At 37.5% G+C, this 21,132-nt stretch overlaps 1 protein-coding gene across 1 annotated transcript in view; it reads left to right on the forward strand.

Moving 5' to 3' along the window:
• Positions 1 to 21,132, forward strand: part of Ahctf1 (AT-hook containing transcription factor 1) — a 59,408-nt gene that overhangs the window by 13,110 nt on the left and 25,166 nt on the right. The window contains exons 8-26 of the mRNA XM_038349978.1: positions 772 to 922; positions 2,233 to 2,365; positions 2,458 to 2,639; positions 3,160 to 3,221; positions 4,103 to 4,231; positions 5,325 to 5,415; positions 7,117 to 7,206; positions 8,234 to 8,374; positions 9,042 to 9,146; positions 10,754 to 10,847; positions 13,413 to 13,536; positions 13,693 to 13,749; positions 14,196 to 14,342; positions 14,818 to 15,005; positions 17,922 to 18,066; positions 18,147 to 18,278; positions 19,419 to 19,569; positions 19,965 to 20,115; positions 20,667 to 20,774. Of these exons, the coding sequence (XP_038205906.1) occupies positions 772 to 922; positions 2,233 to 2,365; positions 2,458 to 2,639; positions 3,160 to 3,221; positions 4,103 to 4,231; positions 5,325 to 5,415; positions 7,117 to 7,206; positions 8,234 to 8,374; positions 9,042 to 9,146; positions 10,754 to 10,847; positions 13,413 to 13,536; positions 13,693 to 13,749; positions 14,196 to 14,342; positions 14,818 to 15,005; positions 17,922 to 18,066; positions 18,147 to 18,278; positions 19,419 to 19,569; positions 19,965 to 20,115; positions 20,667 to 20,774 (2,381 nt within the window). The remainder of the gene's footprint in view (positions 1 to 771; positions 923 to 2,232; positions 2,366 to 2,457; positions 2,640 to 3,159; positions 3,222 to 4,102; positions 4,232 to 5,324; positions 5,416 to 7,116; positions 7,207 to 8,233; positions 8,375 to 9,041; positions 9,147 to 10,753; positions 10,848 to 13,412; positions 13,537 to 13,692; positions 13,750 to 14,195; positions 14,343 to 14,817; positions 15,006 to 17,921; positions 18,067 to 18,146; positions 18,279 to 19,418; positions 19,570 to 19,964; positions 20,116 to 20,666; positions 20,775 to 21,132) is intronic.

Consider the following 21,132-nt stretch of genomic DNA (forward strand, 5'->3'; position numbering starts at 1 on the left):
AAGAAAGAATTCTAGCTGGGCGGGTGGTGCATTCCTTTAATCCTAGTACTCTGGAGGCAGAGGCAGGTGGATCTCTGAAGTTGAGGCCAGCCTGGTCTCTAAGAACTAGTTCCAGGACAGGCTCTAAAGATACAGAGAAACCCTGTCTTGAAAAATTAAAAACAATAAACAAAAAAGAGAAAGAATTCTAAGCCTTTAATTCCAGCACTGGGCAGAGGCAGGCAGATCTCTGTGACCTCGAGGCCAGTCTTATCTACATATTGAGTTCCAGGGTAGCCAGAGCTACATAGTGATCCCGTCTCAGAAAAAAGAAAGAGGGGGGGGGGAGTGTTAAAAATTGATCTTGCTTATTGAATAAAAGTTTCTCCTTTGATTAAGAATTAATGTTCCATCTTTTGAGGCAAGGCAAGTTGTAGGATGACAGTCAGGGCTATGTAGTGAGACCTTGTCTCAAAAAAATAAGAAATAAATATAATCCTATTCTTAAGAATTTATATGAGAACACAGAAATAGAGTTGCTGGCCTAGGGTATTCCACTTTATACTCCAGCTGCTAGTGCATGAGTACTCCCAAGTTTTATTCAGCTTTACAACAGTTATTGGTGATTATTTTGAGAGGGGAAATCTAGCTTAATATGTGTATATAATTTTATAAGCCTTCAGAGTGATTAGTTCTTTAAAGCTTTTCTGTGCAAAAACTTTTAGCATGGAAGTACATTATTATAGAACACTTTTATTCAGCTAATGTTAAAATTTGTGCTTTATGTTGCAGGGATTAGAATACTGCGAAGAAAGATATACACTGGATCTATCGGGTGGCTTGTTCCCCTTAAGGGGACAGACTAGCAATACTAAATTGTTGGGATGCCAAAGTATAGAGAGATTCCCATCTCATGGTGACAGGGAAGAAAGTATGAGAGAAGGTTGGTTAAAAGTACTCTTAATATTTTGTGTGATGACTTAAGATTTATGACAGATTTCTAGCTGAAAAATTAAGATTCTGGTTATGTCATTTATTTAGGCTCTTAGGTCTTTCTTGCTTTCTGGATTGCTATACAGAAGTGTTTGACTCTAATTCAACACAAAGACAAGCTCCATTTTAATTAGTGTAACTTGTCTTTGGATGTTTTTCTTTGTGGTTTGTTTTTGTTATTTATTTTTAGCTATGCTGCATTGGCCTTCATTTCCCCCCTTCCCCAATTTTTCTTAATATTTCTTCCTTCTGGGCAAAGATCCTGGGGTAGATTTCTTTAAATGCCACATTGATCCATTTTCCATTTTTTTTTCCCTTAGATGTAGCCTTTGGAGATGCCTCAGGGCCTTTGACTGTACATGTATCTAGATACCTTATTTTAGTGAGTTCATTCATCCCAGAGATGTCCTGGGTCATAGATCGCATATTTTAATTTGTGATTTTGTTTCCACATCCAAATGAACATGTCAGAAACTTAACATTCCATCTCTCTTCTCATTCCCTGTCCACGTCTTCCTTCCTTTTTCAGTTGCCTTTAGGGGTATCTGAGGTTTTTGCTTTTCTCTTCCTGCCAAGTCCCCTTCTGGTGCCGTTCCACTGCCACAGTCTAGGTATTTGTTTGTTTTGCCTTCACCATTTGGCTAGATCTGTCTTTTTCAACTAAGTTCCTCTAAAGAAATAAACCTCAGTAGTTAATGGCTCAGAGGTTAAGAGCACTGCCTGCTCTTCCAAAGGTCCTGAGTTCAATTCCCAGCAACCACATGGTGGCTCACAACTGTCAGTAATTAGATCTGGTGCCCTCTTGAGGAAGAGGTCAGTCGTCCTCATCAACTTAGACCATGAAACCCACTTTGGACAAGTTTCAACAGATAAGGGCTGCCCATGCATGTTGAGCATTGCCAGGGCATAAATTTCAGTGTTTACTTAAAGACATAAATTTGATATATTAGATTAACTTCTGTGCTAGCTGTGTACCATTCTTGGGGAAATATTCTTTGAAATCGCTTTGTATTTTCTACTTTGGTGTCTCAAAATCACTGAAGTATTATTAGCTGAAACAAAGCCTTCTCATGAGAACTTCCTAATAGCTAACGAGGAACATCAGGGTATAAGTGAGACTCAAATGATAGAAATGTTTTTGATAAGTCTATTGAAATATGAATTGAATGTTACAGTGAATTTTGTTTTGGTGTACTTTTAGATTCTTTATTCTGTTTTTGAAAAATAGTTGAGTTTTTTTGTTTGTTTGTTTGTTTGCAGCTCTCTCCCCTGATACTAGTGTTTCTGTCTTTACCTGGCAAGTGAATATATATGGACAGGGAAAGCCTTCTGTGTATTTAGGACTATTTGACATAAATCGTTGGTATCATGCACAGATGCCAGATTCATTAAGGTATGATTTCTGTGTTTTCTCACCCCCTTCTCCCTCAGGTATTGTTATGCATAACTGATCAGTGTTTCAGTACTTTTTAAATTTTCTTTTAGGTCAGGAGAATCTCTCCATAATTGCTCTTACTTTGCATTGTGGTCATTGGATTCAGTTGTGAGTAGAACTGCTCCACATGACATCTTGGACATACTAGTACACGAGAGGAGTTTAAATCGAGGGGTGCCTCCTTCATACCCACCTCCAGAGCAGTTTTTTAACCCAAGTACTTTTAATTTTGGTATGTATTTTCATAATATTTTGAGGAAAATAATGTATAAATGTATGTCAGTTGTATATTGGTTTAGTTCATATAGTGTCATCTGTTCATATCTCATTGGCATTTAACTTAGATAGCTTCTTTAATACACATATTTGCATGTGCATGAGAAATTTAGTGTGTTTGTAAGCTAATGCTATTGTGAATCTTTTAGAATGTCAGTTAATGTGTTAATGATTGTCACTGTCTCAGTAGAAAATATCTGAAGAGGTTTACTTAAGAATTTATTCTTGCTGGGTGTGGTGGCACATGCCTTTAATCCCAGCACAGGCAGAGGCAGGAAGATCTCTTGAACATTTAAGATTCACGTAGAGTTCAGCCTGGTTCACGTAGAGTTCCAGGCCAGCCAGGAATACACAGTGAGACCCTGTCTTTTTTTTTTTTTTTTTTAAAGAGGGTGGTGATTTATTCTATATAATAATTTAGTTACTTGCAGTAAACATTTAATTTGAATTTTAAAATCTTTTTTTTTCTTTTTAAGATGCCACTTGTTTGTTAAACTCTGGAGTTATCCATGTAACTTGTACTGGATTTCAGAAGGAGGTATGTATGAATTAACAACACACAGAAGGAGTGGTAATTGAACTGAAGTTGCATATTAGAATATACATAATTTCATGGTATTTTTATAATCGTACTCATCTTAAATAGTAGTTTCTGCTAGGTTTATGAGGTTAGCATCTTTAATACCTGTTTTAATGACAGCTTTCAAGAAGAGGCACTGAAGTGCTTTAGTAACTTTATGTGGATGTTATCTCCTTGAATGCCAAGTAAGTGAATAGGTCAGGCCGGTGCCTTCTCACAGCTGGGTGGTTGCCTAGGAGACAGTGATGGATGTTCTGGAACTCATAGGTCCTCCCAAGTGCTGGGGTTAAAGACTGCACCGCAACTGTAGCCTATCCTTTGTGTGGTGACCTGGGGAGGGCTTCTCCTTGGTTCTTCTCAGAAATAATACAATGTTGACACGGGAATGATGCAAAAAATAGTTTTGGGGGGGTAACGTGATGTGCAAATGGGGTGGTCAGCCACTCGTAAATAGTTGCTGTAACTTGAGCTTTAGTAATACCATGCTAAAAAAATATTTCTTGTTCAAGAAAGCCTATAAGCCTCTTAACTTGATCCTGAAAGTTAGTCAGTCTTCCATTATTTCCGGTTTTTTTTTTTTTTTTTTTTCAAGACAAGGTTTCTCTATATAACAGCCCTAGCTGTCCTGGAACTAGCTCTTTTAGACCAGGCTGGCCTCGAACTCACAAAGATCCACCTGCCTCTGCCTCCCAGTACTGGGATTAAGGAGGTGCACCACTACTGCCTGGCTTCCTTCCATAGGTATTTTTAAGTTTTACTCAAATTTTAGGTATAAAGTATTTCTTAAATTAGATTTGAATTGATTGTTGGTTGATGTTAGACTAATTTCTCTATTACAGACTTTGACATTTTTAAAGAAATCGGGACCATCTCTCAATGAAGTCATTCCTGATAGTTATAATCGATGTCTTGTTGCTGGCCTTCTCTCACCAAGGCTTATTGACATTCAGCCTTCCAGTTTAAGTCAAGTGAGATATATTACTGTATTCTTTCTTTTCAATTGTATGTTATTATCTCTATTGCAATATAAATATAAATCTTTTTCTTTTTTTTCAAAAGTGAATAATGTGGTACCATGCTCATTTTAGATCCTCATGCTGTTGATCATGCTTGGGATTTGGCTTCCAAGTCACTTAACTTTGCTAGAGAAATGGCTAGTGTAAGAACACTGTTGCTCTTGCAGAGGACCCAGGTTCAGTTCCCAGGATTTTCATATGGTGACTTAGAACCATCTGCAACTCCAGTTCCAAGGGGACCTGATGCCCTCTTTTGACTGCTGCAGGCACCATGAATTCATACACATGGTGCATGTATATACATGTAGGCAAAATACCTTGGTTTTTTTTTTTTTTTGTTGTTGTTCTTTGTTTTGTTTTTAAAAAGCAGTCACACAGGGGTAGGCCTGGCAATGTAAGCATGTAATCCTAATTACTGAGGCAGCAAAATCATGAGTTAAAAGTTGGGCTGGGCCACAGTGAATTCAAGGCTTGCTTGTCCAATTTAGTGAGACTATTTTAAAATAAAAGAGGACTGAGAATATATAGCTCAATGGTAGAGTGCTTGCCTAACATATCCTGGGCTCCAGTTTCAGTGTCTACTGCTGCCAATAAAAGTAAAAACAAGGCCGGGTAGTGGTAGCGCACGCCTTTAATCCCAGCACTCGGGAGGCAGAGGCAAGTGGATCTCTGAGTTCGAGGCCAGCCTGGTCTACAGAGCTAGTTCCAGGACAGGCTCCAAAGCTACAAAGAAACCCTGTCTCGAAACAAAACAAAACAAAACAAAAAGTAAAAACAAACAGCTTTGAATTCCCATAGCTGTCAAGTCTTCGTCCAGCATGTCTTCTGGGTGTTCCGATTGCTGCTTATTACTGTCTGCTTTTCTCACTGTTTTGCCCAGGTTGGCCTCAAACTTGTGATCCTCTCGTCTAAGCCTCCCAAATACTGGATCTAGGCATGTGATTTATTGTCTCTTTGCCTGTAGCCAAACTGGGGAGTCATAACTACTTTCCAGCCTTTCATTGCTTATGATTTCATACTATCTTTTTTCTTTAATATGGTTTAGGAAGAACAATTAGAAGCTATATTGTCAGCAGCAATTCAGACAAGTTCCCTAGGACTTTTGACTGGTTCCATCAGAACATGGATAACAGAAGGTAACAGTTTGACTTTGTAAATACATATTTTTAAAATTACATTTGTGGTTTCACTTTTTTTTTTTTCCCGAGACAGGGTTTCCCTGTAGTTTCTAGAGCCTGTCCTGGAACCAGCTCTTGTAGTCCAGGCTGGCCTTGAACTCAGAGATCCGCCAGCCTCTGCCTCCCAAGTGCTGGGATTAAAGGCGTGCGCCACAACCGCCCGGCTGTGGTTTCACTTTTTAGTAAAACTTTCTGTGAGATAATTGTGAATTCACATAAACTTGCATGGCATAATAAAGTGAATCTGTGTATGCTTTATACCATTTTTCTCCCCTAAGTGAGGAAAGCAATCTAGCAGACCTCTTGATCACATTATCACATCCAAGATTCTGAACATTGCCTTTCATATCTGCTTCCTTCTTGCCCAGTACCTGGGCACTAATCTGTTCAATACTGTTAAAAATTTTGTTATTTCTCATATTCATAAACTGAATCATGCAGTATATAACTTTTATATACTTTTTCTGCTCAGCTAAATTTCCTAGAGATACATTGTATTGTGTGTATCTTTTTTGCACTTTACCATATATATTGTCCTATACCATATATATATATATATATATATATATATGTACATACACATGTGTATACTCTGTCCCCATATTCTGTTATAAACCATTTGAAAGAAAACATTTTTTCTTAACTCATTTCAGTTTTATCTGAAAATAAGGTGCTCATCTATAAAATCTTTGATTTAAAAACGAAGGTTAACACTAATTGAGAACTTTCCAGTTCTGTTATATACCAGAATGTTTTATAGCTAGAGGGGTTTGGAGAAATAGAGCATCTTTTGTGTTTTTGAGTTGTTTGAGGGATTTTGTTTGTTTATTTTTCTAGATATGGTTCCTCTGAGCAGTCCTGGCTGTCCTGAAACACTATGTAGACCAGGCTTACCTCAAACTCAGATTTGAATACTTCAGCCTCCTGAGTGCTGGAATTAAAGACATGGACCTCTATACCTAGCATGTTTTGATTCTTAATATTCCTTAATCTGGTGAAATTTCTAAAATCAAATTTAAAAAACTATAGGCCTCGGCGGGTTTTTTGTTTGTTTCTTTTTTGTTGTTTTGTTTGGTTGGTTGGTTTTAGTTTTTCCAGGCAGGGTTTTTCTTTTAGGGGCCTGTCCTAGAACTCAAACTTGTGTAGACCAGGGTGGCCTCAAACTCATAGAGATCTGCCTGCCTCTGCCATCGAGTACTGGGATTAAAGGTGTGCGCCACCACTTGTTTTGATTTGTTTTTTGGATTGCTTATTGGTCTTCCTCATACGCCTTCTCAACCTCATTAGGTTTTTTTTTCTTTTTTCTTTTTTTTTTTTTTTTTTTTTTGGTTTTTCGAGACAGGGTTTCTCTGCAGCTTTTTTAGAGCCTGTCCTGGAACTAGCTCTTGTAGACCAGGCTGGCCTCGAACTCAGAGATCCGCCTGCCTCTGCCTCCCGAGTGCTGGGATTAAAGGCGTGCGCCACCACCGCCCGGCCCTCATTAGGTTTTGTACCTTATGCAGCACAGTTCATACGATAAAGTGCACTAAGATACATTTGGTACAAATTGTTAAATTCATTAGCTTTGTTAAGGTGCTTCCTGTCTGGTTCCTCCTACAAGGAACTAATTTTCATTTTGGAGTTTGTAATCATTCTTTTCTTTTTCTTTTATACAATAAGAACAACCAAATTCTGCTGCTAATCTTCGATTTGTTCTTCAATGGACATGGAATAAGGTGGTTCTCACAAAAGAAGAATTTGACAGACTTTGTAAGTATAAGTCTGGATTCAGGGCAAATTTTAACAGTTAAAAGCTAATCTTGATTAATGTTTTATTTACAGGTAGGACATTTGTTTGAAACAAGGTTTCAGTAATATAGGCTGTCAGGAGCCTCACTATGTAGTTCATGCTTGCCTTGAACTCGAGCCCTCTAGCCTCCAAGTGCTTGAATTTCAGGCATGAACTACCACATCTAGCTCAAGTAATAGTTTTACTATTTTGGGGATGTAAAATATTAAGATTTACTGTCCTGGAAGAAAGCATTTAATTAAAGTAGTTGAAACAAGTTTAACAAAATGTTTTCCCTGACAGCACATTATTAATCAGCTACATTACCATATCATCACAGCTCTGTGCTGGAGCTGCAGCTCTGTGCCTCCACACCTGCCTGTATGTAACTCAGCTGTTGCTGAACTTTTAAAAGTTTGTCTTGGTTAATGGAAACATTATTGTTTTTTAACCTCTTAAGATAATTCAAATGCAGATACAATGTTACAAAATTTTTAGAAGAAAATTAGAATTTGACTCAGGGGATTTAGAAACTAAAATAGTTGTTTAGATAAATCACATGTTAAATATTGATGGGATTAAATGGTTTTTTGTTTTTTGTGTTTTGTGGGGTTTTTTTTTTTTTTTTTTGGTTTTTTTGAGGCAGGGTTTCTCTGCAGCTTTAGAGCCTGTCCTGGAGCTAGCTCTTGTAGACCAGGCTGGTCTCGAACTCAAGAGATCCGCCTGCCTCTGCCTCCCAAATGCTGGCGCCACCACCGCCTGGCTCTAAATGGTTTATTAAAGTAAAGTCATATCTTACAGCACATAGTAGTTAGGAGGATAAGCTGTAGACCTGTATAGAGTTTAGAATAATTTTACTTTGGCTCTGGTTTTATATTGAAAGCACTTTCTCCAAGTCCCTTGATATTTTCCAATTCTAGCCTATATTTTTAAAGCCTATAATTTGTTAAAGTAATGGAACTTGAAGAAAATGTACATTGCTCTAATTTTGTATTTTATCCTTGGAAGGCACACCATTATTTGATGGTTCATGTCAGTTCATCGATCCGCAAACTATACAGTCTATCCAGCAGTGCCATTTACTTCTTAGCAACCTTAATACAGTCTTGAGCTGCTTTGCAATGGAGGCCCAGGGCATCACTGAAAGAGGTGTGTACTTTATACAAATGAGTGTTTTATTACATTTATTTAATTCAGTTAAAGTTCTTTTTTACTTTGTGAGGCATTGTGTAAAGAGGAAATTATTTCTTCCAGATGGAATATTTTTATGTGTGTGGTGTATGTGAATGTGCATGCACATATGGCATATTGTGCAGGCATCATGACACCTGTGCCTTGGTTCTACTCAAATGGGTGTTAGGGTTTGAACTCAGGTCTCCTGGCTTTTTCAACAGGTGTCAGCCATCTTGCTGTCCTTAGAATTTACAACCAGTAGAATTCGAGGTTAACGTGTCTTTTTTTTTTTATTGAAAAACATGACTTTTTGGTTTTTGCTTTATTTTGCCATTTCAAAAAAAGAAAAAGAACAATTTTATTTATAGGCCTAATTTGAACAATCTATTTTCAGTCTATTTTAATGGCACTTTGTAGAAAACAACTAATTGTAGTTTCCATAAAATGTCTATTTTAGTTATCTTAACATTTTAGAGATTTGCTTAACCTCACGTAGGCTTAATGTATACTAAATGCAAACTAAATTTATATATACACACACACGCGCGTGCGCGCACGCAAATGTATGCACGCTGTTGATTGATTTGTCATTTGTGGTCAATAAAATGAAAGTTAAACAACCAGTGTTAATTCTTTATTATAGGACTGATGGACTTGACCAATAAGCATATGGTTACCCAACTTATCTGTCAATATGCACAAATGGTTCTGTGGTTTTCTCATTCTGGACTTTTACCTGAAGGCTTAGGTAAAGTATTTGATACATTAATATTGATTGAAGCATCCTAACTCCACAATGTTATTGTTCTGTTCTGAGTCTTCATATTATGTTTTCTGGTCTTCATTCTCCCTTTGTACCTTCATCGCCTCACAGGGGCTCTGTGTATGTTCATTGGATTATCATGTAAAATAACAGCAAATTTGAGAAAACGTGGCTTCTAAAATATCACTACCTATAACTTAGACCCTTGGGTCTATGATTTTTATAACCTAATTTGCTTGTTTAGGGCTTTTGTTGTTATTTTGTTCAGTTTTAAAAAATGGTCTCACTGCTTATCCCTATGTGGTCTGAAATTTATGTACACTAGACTAATCTCAGAAATCATAGTTTCATCTGCCTTTAAATGCTGGGATTATAACTAAATGAATTGACCAGGCTGGCTTTGAACTCATAGAGATCTGCCTGCCTCCGCCTTCTGAGTACTGTGATTAAAAGTTCGAGGCCAGCCTGGTCTACAAGATCTAGTTATAGTACAGGCTCCAAAGCTACAGAGAAACCTTGTCACAAAAACAAACAAAAAAAAGTGTATACCCCATTCTGGCATTAATATGGTTTTGTTTTTTTTTTTTTATTGTTTTGTTTGTTTTTGTTTTTTGAGACAGGGTTTCTCTGTAACTTTGGATCCTGTCTTGGAACTAGCTCTTGTAGACCAGGCTGGCCTCGAGCTCACAGAGATTTTTTTACCTCTGCCTTCTGAGTGCTAGGATCAAAAGTGTGTACTCCATGCTGGCATTAGTATGGTTATGCTTTGGTTTGGCCATTTTTTGATTTTTTTTTTGGTTTGGTTGTTTTTTTGTTTTTGGTTGGTTGGTTTTGCCACCACCACCCAGCTCAGTACTGACTTCTATAGAGTTTGTTTACAACAAAGACCAGACTTGTATTTCTAGGAAGTACAGTAGATATGTTCAAAGTTGCCCTGCTTACACATGTGTAATTGTTGGTTATACTCTTTGTTTGCATTCTAACTTGAGTAAATGGTGAATATTACTTGTTTTCAAATGCCTTTTTGTGCTGCAGGAGTAAAATTACGAGGACGACTCTCTAGTCTGTTAAGTCCCATCAGCATCCTTATCAAAACTTCATGAGAGAAGTTTTCCTTACTTGACCATTTAGTTATTTGGTTGTTAGATGTATACTATACATTTTGGTTATATTTAACCTGTGCTCTTTCTCAAACTCCTTTCAGATCCATTTTCCCCACTCCTCCCAACTTTATACATACATACATACATACATACATACATACATACATACATACATATTTTTTTAAAAGATTGTGTTCTTGATTAAATTTTAGCAACATTAGTGGGGGTAGTGGTAGTGCATGCCTTTAATCCCAGCACTCGGGAGACAGAGGCAGGCAGATCTCTGAGTTCAAGGTCAGCTTGATCCTACAGAGCAAGTTTCAGGACAGCCAGGGTTATGCAGGAACTCTGTTTCAATAATAAGCAAATAAATTTTAGCAAGACTAAAAGTTTATTTTGCAATTACAGTAAAATCGATTGGTATAACCTAAATTTTGAGATATTTGGCAATCTTACTAACTTTTTCCCCAACTTTAATAAAACCTCCAGATGATGCTCTGCAGATGTCAAGGCTACGCTACAATTACTCTGTTATTCAGAATTACTATACCAGTCGTCGGCAGAAGTGTGAACGCTTGCCCAGGTACAGTGCAGCCTGACTACACTCAGACTGTAAAATGACTAGTTGAACTTCTTGGTCTAATTTTGTCATAATTGACATTACTAGTTTAGATTGTTTGCTTTAGTTTAATGTCTGTACTTTTTATTGAAATAGTTTTTCATGCAATATATTCTGATTGTTACTCCTCTTCCTGCAACTTTTCCAGATACTCCTATCCTCCTAAATCCACATCTCTTCTTTCTCTATCTCATTAGAAAGCAAACAGACATCTAAAACAAAACAAATAAGATAAAAGCAAAACTGATTAGGACAGAACAAACAAATAAGCCAAATAACTTAAAGAGCCAAAGAAAAATCACAAGAAACACACATTGTCAATCACAGAAACCCTCTAAAAACACACAATTGGGAACTATAATATACAGACAAAAGACATTAGGGCAAGAAGAAAATGCCTAGACAAAGCATTATGGAGCTTGTTTCATGATAGGCATCTACTGCTGGTAATATATAAACATTTGTATATTACCAAAAATCATAAAATTCCAGTAGTAGGACTCTCAAATATCTAACCCAGTCTCATGAAATATTTTCTGCCCCCCCTCAACCTAAGTTTGTATTCTTAACTTAGGATGTGGGGTCTTACAGGTGTTATGATAGTCTTCAGAATAACCCTAAGAATTCCAACAAGTGCCGGGCGGTGGTGGCGCACGCCTTTAATCCCAGCACTCGGGAGGCAGAGGCAGGCGGATCTCTGTGAGTTCGAGACCAGCCTGGTCTACAAGAGCTAGCTCCAGGACAGGCTCTAAAGCTGCAGAGAAACCCTGTCTCGAAAAATCAAAAAAAAAAAAAGAATTCCAACAAGTAAACCATATAGCTAATAAACAGTTTCAATGGCATAGCAGGAGACAAAGCTAATACACAGATCAGTTATCTTCCTTTGTATAAAGTATCTTGGGGTACTTTAGTCAAGCAAGTGTAAGACTTGTATACTAAAAACTTTTTTTTTTTTTTTTTTTTTTTTTTTTTTTTTTTTTTTTTGAGACAGGGTTTCTCTGCAGCTCTTTTAGAGCCTGTCCTGGAACTAGCTCTTGTAGACCAGGCTGGCCTCGAACTCACAGAGATCCGCCTGCTTCTGCCTCCCGAGTGCTGGGATTAAAGGCGTGCGCCACCACCGCCCGGCCTAAAAACTTTTCTTAAGACATTGAAGAAAGAAATTGAAGACAATTCAGAAGCTAGAGCAGTTTCCCATGCTTGTTGATTGGCAGGATTAATGTAGTAAAAATGACTTCCAACCTAATGCCTACACTAAAAAATACTATCATTATTTTCTAAATAAAATGATATTCATGAGTGACTTCTCACAGGCGTTTGTAGACTCACTCTTCTGTTCCCCGGGAATTCTTATTTGGAAAAGAGACCGGAATCTTCAATTCATTGAAAACCTGTAAATACGTAGTGAATTGGTTATTTTAACAATTTTCAAAATTTCAATCTTGTTTTCCTTTTCTTATTTTTTGTAGTTTTCTCTTAAAAGTAAAAAAACAAAATGTATAGCCCAGTTAGTTGCTTTGAAATTTAAAAACTAAAAGTTATGGTAGAAGAAACATTTAGAACCTGAATCCTGTCTGGAATTAGTCTTCCTCAGATTGACCAAGTAGCATTTAGGGTGTGGCTTACAAGCACTGACTCCAGATTTCTTTGGTCAGATTATCCTGGGAATGAGCTATAATTCTAATTTGCTGTGAATTTTGGAAAGCAATCCCTTTAGTGTAATTATTCTAGGATAATGGACATGAGTTTGGGAAATTGTTTGTGTTTTGGGCTTTAATATTCTTTATTCTCTTGTATCTTGAGGCAGTGATTCATGTGTGTTAAAGGCATGCACTATCACCACCCAACTATGATGTAGACCATAACTGTAGCTGAGCATAACCTTAAACTTGATTCTCTGCCTCAAAAATTCTAGATGTGGTTCACGACTCCTGGTTCTGATTAGGCATATTTAAAAGTTTTATAGCCATTATTTTGTAAGTGTATGTTCTTTGGAAGATTTGCTTTATTTGTAAGCTACAATATAAAAATTAAATGTGTAGGGCACTAAGTATGTCTGACTCTTAGGATGGTTTCAGTAAATAAAAACTGCAGCTGCTATTTATAGGTGAGGAAATAGGCAGGGGGAGTATCTGTTATCACATTGAAAGTATTCAGTAATATGTTTTTGAATGAATAAATCAGGATTCAACTCTCGGTTGGAACAGAAATATTTTTTATCACGTGGGTCTGCTAGTAGTTAATTCAGAATGGTGAGAAATACAAGAGTCTCATCCATTTTGCTGGTTAGACCCCATTCTTTCCTAGTATTTAGTCTCTTCACTGGCTGGCTTGGTAATGACTGAACTTGACACAACTTAGAGATTTTTCTGACAAATAATACTTTATTTCTGCAGTCTCATGATACTGAGTGAAGTCTGCTTCTCACCTATCTTCTGATAATTGTATAGTTTTTGAGCATTTGATGCTGACTGTTTTGATATCAAAAGTAAACATTAATGCAGATCATCTTTAATGTTTCCCATATTGCAGAGGGAAGTGGAACCATGATTGCTTGATGATTGATGGATTAGTTTCTCAGCTAGGAGATCAAGTTGAGAAGTTGTGGAAACGGGATGAAGGAGGCACAGGAAAATATCCTCCTGCTAGCATCCATGTAGGTTACAGTAATATGGAATCATTTAAAGAGTCTGAGTGGAGGGAGGAAGAGTTCATAACTGAATGAATTTTTCATGCCTGACAGACTAGAGAAAGTGGGACATGAAGAAAAGTCTATAAAATGCACTGACATTTTTATCTTTTTCTTTTATAGGCACTACTTGACATATATTTATTAGACAACATTACTGAAACAAGCAAACATGCTATTGTATCCTTTAAACTTTTAATAAGTATTTGTATATCATCAAAATCATAAAATTCCAGTAGCAGGACTCTCAAATAGCTAACCCAGTCTCATGAAATGTTCGTCCCCTACCTCTGGCTCTTCTAGAACTCACTCTGTATGCCAGCCTGGCTTCAAACTCACAGATATCCTCCTGCCTCTGCCTCCCTGAGTGCTGGAATTAAAGGCAGCACCACCATCGCCTGGCTATTTCATTCCTTTGTTGTAGCAATAAAATACAGGTTAAAGGAAGTTGGCATGCTACTTACTCCCTTTGCCTATCTGTAATGAACTAAAGCCATAGTTGGATATTTCTAATGGCCTTGTAAACATAAATTTTTAAAACCTCTTAATTCTACATCTATTCCCTATTCTAGGTATACATGTATTTTTTTCATTCTGCTTATTGTCCTTAACCCCTTTTTTAAAAGACCATTTATTTGCTACTTGATATTATGTATTCCTTTCCAAACAAAACGGATACTCCCATTGAATCTTTTCCAACTGCCTTTGCTATTTCTTGGGGCCAAGTTAAGTTAGTTCAAGGATTTTGGCTGTTAGATCACAATGACTATGAGGTAAGTATTTCACTTGGAATATAAGCTTTTGTAAGTTAGTACACAGGAAAGATGTAAAACTAGATTATCTTGACATAAGGTGATGTTGTCTATTTCTAGAGGTGATAGCTTTTTAACTAGTGCTCTCACCCAAGCAGCAAGAATACCAGTTAATAATCTCAGGTTACTTGCTATTAAAAAGGGGATCATACAGATAGATGGTTGGGAATGGTGCAGCACTGACTGTTGTGTTTGGGTTTTGGCATGATCCAAAGAAGACAAAATTTGTTAATGGGGCATGAAATTGGTGTAAAAAGAATTTTATATACGAGATCTCAAAGGTATGACATTTTTGTTCTTTGAACTCTACCATAGATTAGCTCCTTTTAACTTACATTAAACTTACTTAATTTTGATTTCTGTGAATTTTAGTACTACTTGCCCTTTTTAAGGGCCAACTACTTTGTCTAAATACAAACACTTCATCATTTTGCAGAATGGTTTAGACCTTTTGTTCCACCCGGTTACTGCAAAACCTGTGTCGTGGCAGCATTCAAAGATAATTGAAGCCTTTATGAGTCAGGGAGAGCACAAACAGGCTCTCCGGTATCTTCAGACAATGAAGCCCACAGTGTCCAATAGCAGTGATATCATCCTTCACCTCACTGTTTTGCTTTTTAATAGGTAAGTACATCTTAAAAACAGAAGCTCTTGATCACATTTTAATAAATGGAATTGGTTAATAATGTAGAAGCTTTACCCAAAATAGTTACACGGAAACTGTATTCATTTAAACACTGCTTGGCCCATTAGCTCTAGCCTCTTACTGGCCAACTCTTACATCTTGATTAACCCATTTCTATTAATGTGTGTAGCACCACGAGATGGTAGCTTTCCGGGAAGATTATAACCTGCGTCCATCTCGGAGAGGAGAGCTATGGCGTTTGCCTCACTGCCTTCTTCCTCCCAGCATTCTGTTCTGTCTTCCCCGCCTACCTATGCTCTGACCTATCAGGCCAAGCAGTTTTCTTTAATTAACCAATAAAATCAACAGATAGATAAAAAGACCCTCCTCCATCATAATAAATGGAATAAATAGTGAAAAAATAGAACTAGGTGAGGTGGCATATATTTGAATTATGGATTCTAGCCCAGCCCTAGATACATGAGACCCTGCCTCAAAAAAAAAAAAAATTTACGTAAAGGAGAGTGCTTGGCTGAAACTAACACCCCTCTTTGCAGCTCATTGATGACATTTATAGTCTCCTGCAAGAAGAGTTTGTTAGGTATGGACTTAAGAAAAGAGCAACTTTCATACCTTACTGCTTAAACTAGATCCAGATTTGAGCTAATGACCCCCCCAGAGAGCTTTTATTCTTAATTATTTTCATGCTTGTGCATGTACACTGTGTGTTATATATATTTACATATTTTGTACATAGCATCTGTACATGCATGTTAAAGCCATGCACTTCTTGAAGAGGTCAACATTGGATGTCTTCCTTTCCTGCTCCAGACTGAATACTCCGGGATTCAGTCCCCAACAAGGCCCCCTTCCCTCCCTTACCGCCACCTTCATTGCTGGCCTCATAAACCCGGAGTAAAGAGTGACTTGAATGTTGCTAAAAAGTTGGAGAATGTTATGTCAGTGGAGGTGATTGTTCTTTTAAAAATAAAAAATACTTTTAGGAAAAGTAGCTGTAGCTTCACTTAGTGAAATGGGAAGGGATATCTTTATTTCATTGAGCAAGAAACCATTCCTAAGTGTGATCTGAGGAAGAAGACGATAACCACCAAGCAAAGCACATTGCTTTACAGCGAGTTATTCAGTAAAATAAAAGTCCAGGGCGTGTTCTGTGGTAAGCTAATTTTTCCCATCTACCTGTGTCTCTAATCCAAGTGTTTAATCACTAAGTCTTTAAACCATAACAGTTATATTTGGGAAGTTTGAACTTAAAGGTTGGGCCACATAGTAATTTTTCTAGTATTCAAAGCTCAGTGATTGCATAATCATTGTTAAAAATAGCCGGTAGCTAAAAATAATCAGTATTTCAAACATAAGAACAATAACCCCTTTGCTGAGACTGTGCAATACAAATAAGTAATCCTGTGGCTTTTTAACTATATTAGTGCTGCTGCTTATTAGTTATGCTGAATCTTTACAAAGTCCTACTGGGACCAACCAGGTATCTCAAGCCAGCAAAAATGCCTGTTGTGCAAGCCTGATAAACGTGAATTTGATCCCTGGAACCCTCACAAAGGTAGAAGAAGAGAAGTGACTGCACCAAGTTGTTTTGACCTCCATAACACATAGTCCCACATTCACATGTCCCGTATGCACAAATACTCATGCAGTAAGAGGAAAATGTCATTAGAATAGCTACTTAACTATGGCAAAAATTTTAAGAGGATAATCTTTGTACTTGAATAGATTTTAACTCTAAAACTACCACTTTCTCTTGTACATTTGTCATTTCAGCTTTTGGGAAGTTAAGCTAACCACTTTCTAAACTGAAGTTTATACTGCAGGTGTTTCATGAGGTTAATGCCCACCTTGGAATATTCCGAGGGTTCGGTGCATAGTGTCATTACAGCTGTTGGCAGAGTGTGATTCATTAGCAAATGGCAGTAGTGATTGATAGTGGGATCCATGTTAAGTTCCTTTTCTGTGACTGATAGAACACTCTGACTAAGGCAACTTACAGAAGAGTGGTTTGGGGGCTGATGTTTTCAGGAAGTCATCATGGCAGGAAGGTATGGTGGCTGGAGAGTAATGCTAAGAGTTCTTATCCTTTACCATAAGCTGAGAATGGCAGCTCAAGTCTTTAAATATTAAACCTACTTCCTTCAGCCAGGCTGCACCTCCTAGACCTCTCCCAACAAATGCCACTAACTGGTGACCAAAATGTTAATGCCTGGGCCTATGAGAGACATTCTTATTTAAATTACCACAAACACAAGATTTTTACCCCCAGAGTATACAGAATTCCAGGCTGATGTTTAGGAGACTCTGTGTAAGAAACACTTCTTCATTATATGGTGTTACTGCTCACAGAAGAACATTTCAGATCTTCCACTTGATGGTTTGAAGTTGATCCAAGTTTTCCGATTAGATCTTGGTATAGATCAGCGAAAATCACTTATACTCGGGTCTTCACAATTTGTTCCCGTGTTCTGTTCAACCCTGACTTCTGTGTGATGCCACGTAAACCTTCAGTTCTTTCCAGGCCACCTTAAGATTTTGCCACCTTGTCAGCTTTATTTTTTACTACATAACACTTAAATATTGGAAAACTGCCTAAAATTGAGGTTCCCAGTTGTAGCTGGGAATGAAGAGGCAGGCATATCTCTGTGAGTTTAAGGCCATCTTGGTCTACATAGTAAATTTCAGGATAGCTAGGGCTACATAGTAAAACTTCATTTTTTAGGGGAGGGGTGCCCAGTTGTCTTTTTGACATTAGCAAGACTCATTGTGTACGAGTATTAAATAAAAATTTCAAGTATTTTATAATTGCACATGCATATTATCTTTGAAATGCTATAAGCAGGTGACTTTTCTATGTATTATATAGTTCTTTGAATCTTTGTTACCGATTTCAGATGCATGGTTGAGGCCTGGAACTTACTGCGACAGAATTCAAACAGAGTGAATATAGAGGAACTACTAAAGCATGCTTATGAAGTTTGTCAGGAGATGGGCTTAATGGAGGATTTACTAAAGCTACCACTTACAGACACTGAGCAGGTAATCAGTCACCAGTCAGTAAAGACGTAAAGAAATTTACAGTAAATTGATAGTTTACAAATCTCTTTTGTTCTTCCTAGGAATGTTTAGTGAAATTTTTACAATCCAGCACCAGTGTTCAGAATCAAGAATTCCTTCTAGTTCACCATTTGCAGCGTGCTAATTATATTTCTGCCTTGAAACTAAACCAGACTCTGAAGAATACTCTCATGGTATGATTAAAGTTGTCTCATTGTGTGAAATGAGAATGAGGAAAGCTGAAGCCTTTTTTTGCTTGTTTTACAAGAACTTATAGTTTAATGGTCGTTTGCTTTACATTGTCTTGAACTCGGAGAATCCTCATTGTTACGGTTATCACTGGGACCTGGGTATTACTATTTACAGAATTCTGCGTGTGCCACAGTGTTGTGATAGAGACCCCCTCACTTACAGAAAATGAAAGGAAGACTCCTAGAGAGTAGGAGTTGTGTAGTACAGAAAATATTCAGAGGTCAGACTAACTCGTAGCTTGTTCTGTGCACATAGGGCCCCCTTTGAACCTGGTTCTTGATCTATAAAATGACAGTATCTGAGAGTTTGTCTGCCTGGATGCCATATCCAACATGACTCCAGAGATGGACCTTACTGGAGCATTGGGAGAATGAAGAATGATGAAATATACCTAATGACAAGAAAAGCAGGAATCCGGCGGACTGGGCTTTTTTAAGGAGAAATCACTGCACCCTGGAAATTCAGCTTGTTTATTATATGCAGTTAAACAGGGAGATGGGGTTATTGCATATAGCTGAACTAGAAGGTTTGGTTATTATGTATAGATAAATAAGGAAAGGGTAGGGTTTATAGTGTACAACCGAATCAAGGAGAGAGGTTTATTTAAACTTGGTAGAAGCAGTCTTCAGGCCATAAACATCCAGAGGAAGAAAGCTGTATTCTCTGTATACACCATTAACATTCACACATGAACCAGAGGAGGCCTTTGCCTCTATGTGTGTGGTGGGGGTGTTTGCTATCTTCCCATGCACCCTAGGCTTTTGGTTCTTGACATGCCTGTGGCAATGTCAACATTGCACACTCACTCAGAACTTAACACACTCAGGGCTTCCTCTACTCCCCACACATGAAGATGCATGTAAAGGAGTGTATTTCATGGTACATTGTTTATATTCATTGTGAAGGATCAAGGCTTGGTACTGGATATTTGAGTGTATAGATGTGTACACAATTTTAAGGAAGTATATGAAGTCTAAGCTGAAAAATGTAGCTATAAGACACTCATAATTAAAATTTAAGTGATATAGTTATAGCTAACATTATGAAGATAAAATTTTTGTTAATTATAATGTATTCAATAGAGTGATCATGATCCACGTTTGCGGGAGAGATCAGTGGCTCGAAATTCTATATTAGACCAGTATGGGAAAATCCTACCCAGAGTCCAGAGAAAATTAGCCGTTGAGCGAGCTAAGCCTTACCATCTGTCAACATCGTCAGTTTTTCACGAAGGTAAGACTTCATTGCAGATGTACTGGCTTTTTGGGAGCCTAGTCTGTTTGGATACACACCTTTTTAGACCTGGATGGAGAGGGGAGGGCCTTGGACTTCCCACAGGGCTGGGCACCCTGACTTCTCTTAGGACTAGAGGGGCAGGGGGGAATGGGAGGAGGGAAGGAGGGGGAAATTTTAATAAATAAATAAATTTTAAAAAAGAAAAGATTTCATTGCAGAATACTTAGACTCTGGCTAGAAAAGATACTGAATGATTCCCTTCCTGGAGTAACCACCATCATTTCCTCGTGTTGTACATTCATGTTAACTTTTTTCTTTTTATAAAAAGCTTGTTAGGAAAAAAAAAAAGTTTGTTAGAGATGAAACTGAGTCCTGTTTTGTTTATTTTTCAGTTCCTAGGCCCAAGCCATTGTCAGCATTTCCAAAGAAAGCTGTAACTGGAACAGTGTTAACAAGATCTTCTTTCATCAGTAATGTGTTGTCTAAAATTGGAGAGGTGTGGGCAAGTCGTGAACCTAGAAATGGCATTTCATTTTACAATAGGTATTGTTTTTAATTACCTTTACATTTTATGTGTGTGTAGAGGGATAAGGCATGCAGCTCACAGAGCCTGTGTGGAGGTCAGAGAACTGTTTACAAGAGGTGGTTCTTTCCTTCCACCATATTGGTCCCAGGGACCAAACTTGGTGTCAGCCAAGTCCTTCTGTACTCTTTCTAAAAGAGCAGCAGTGTTCATCAGCAAGGCACCCTCATCCTTACCAAGTTTATTATAGAATATAAAAAATGAAACTTCTTTAGTTAGCTACTTTGTTAAAGGATTGTTTTGTCATTAAGTTTGCATTTTTTGTGAGGTAGTTCTCTCCACCATGTGGGTTCTGGAGATTGAAGTCAGTCACTAGGACAGATTTGCCTGCTGAGCCTTCTTTCTAGCCCCATTTCATGTTTTCAGGTGACTATTGTTATTTGTAAACAGTGCAGAGATGTACAGAGTTCAAGACAGAAGCCTTTTCTTCCCTCTCCCATCTAATCTCATAGCATTTTTGCCATAATCCATATGATACATAACTTAAAATTGAATTTTTACTTCTCTGTAGTCCTAAAACAGAACAACCGACTCCTGTAGTACGTCCTTTCCTGCGTCCAGAGCTTCCTGAGGCATTTGTTGGAACGCCAATTTCAAAATCATCCCAGAGAATTTCTAGGTGAGAATTTCTTGGATTGTATTGAAAAAACTGTAATTGTCTTAAGCTTTTAAAAGGTGCAGGCAGACAAATCTCTGTGAGTTCAAGGCCAGCCTGGTCTACAAGAGCTAGTTCCAGGATAGGCTCCAAAGCCACAGAGAAACCCTGTCTTGAAAAAAAAAAAAAAAAAAAAGTAACAAAAGGTGCTATTTTTAAGTAAAAATTTAAATACTTTCTGTTTTTATTTGGACAAGAGTACAGTTATTTTAGCACATTATAAATATCTATTAGTATATTTAACATTTCTGTTTACTTACCTCCTGTGGCTTAGTGAAAATAAGCAAACCATATTAAAACCTTTAGGAAAGCAATCTGTCAA

The sequence above is a fragment of the Arvicola amphibius genome, chromosome 12 (assembly GCF_903992535.2).
Source record: "Arvicola amphibius chromosome 12, mArvAmp1.2, whole genome shotgun sequence".
Lineage (NCBI taxonomy): Eukaryota > Metazoa > Chordata > Mammalia > Rodentia > Cricetidae > Arvicola > Arvicola amphibius.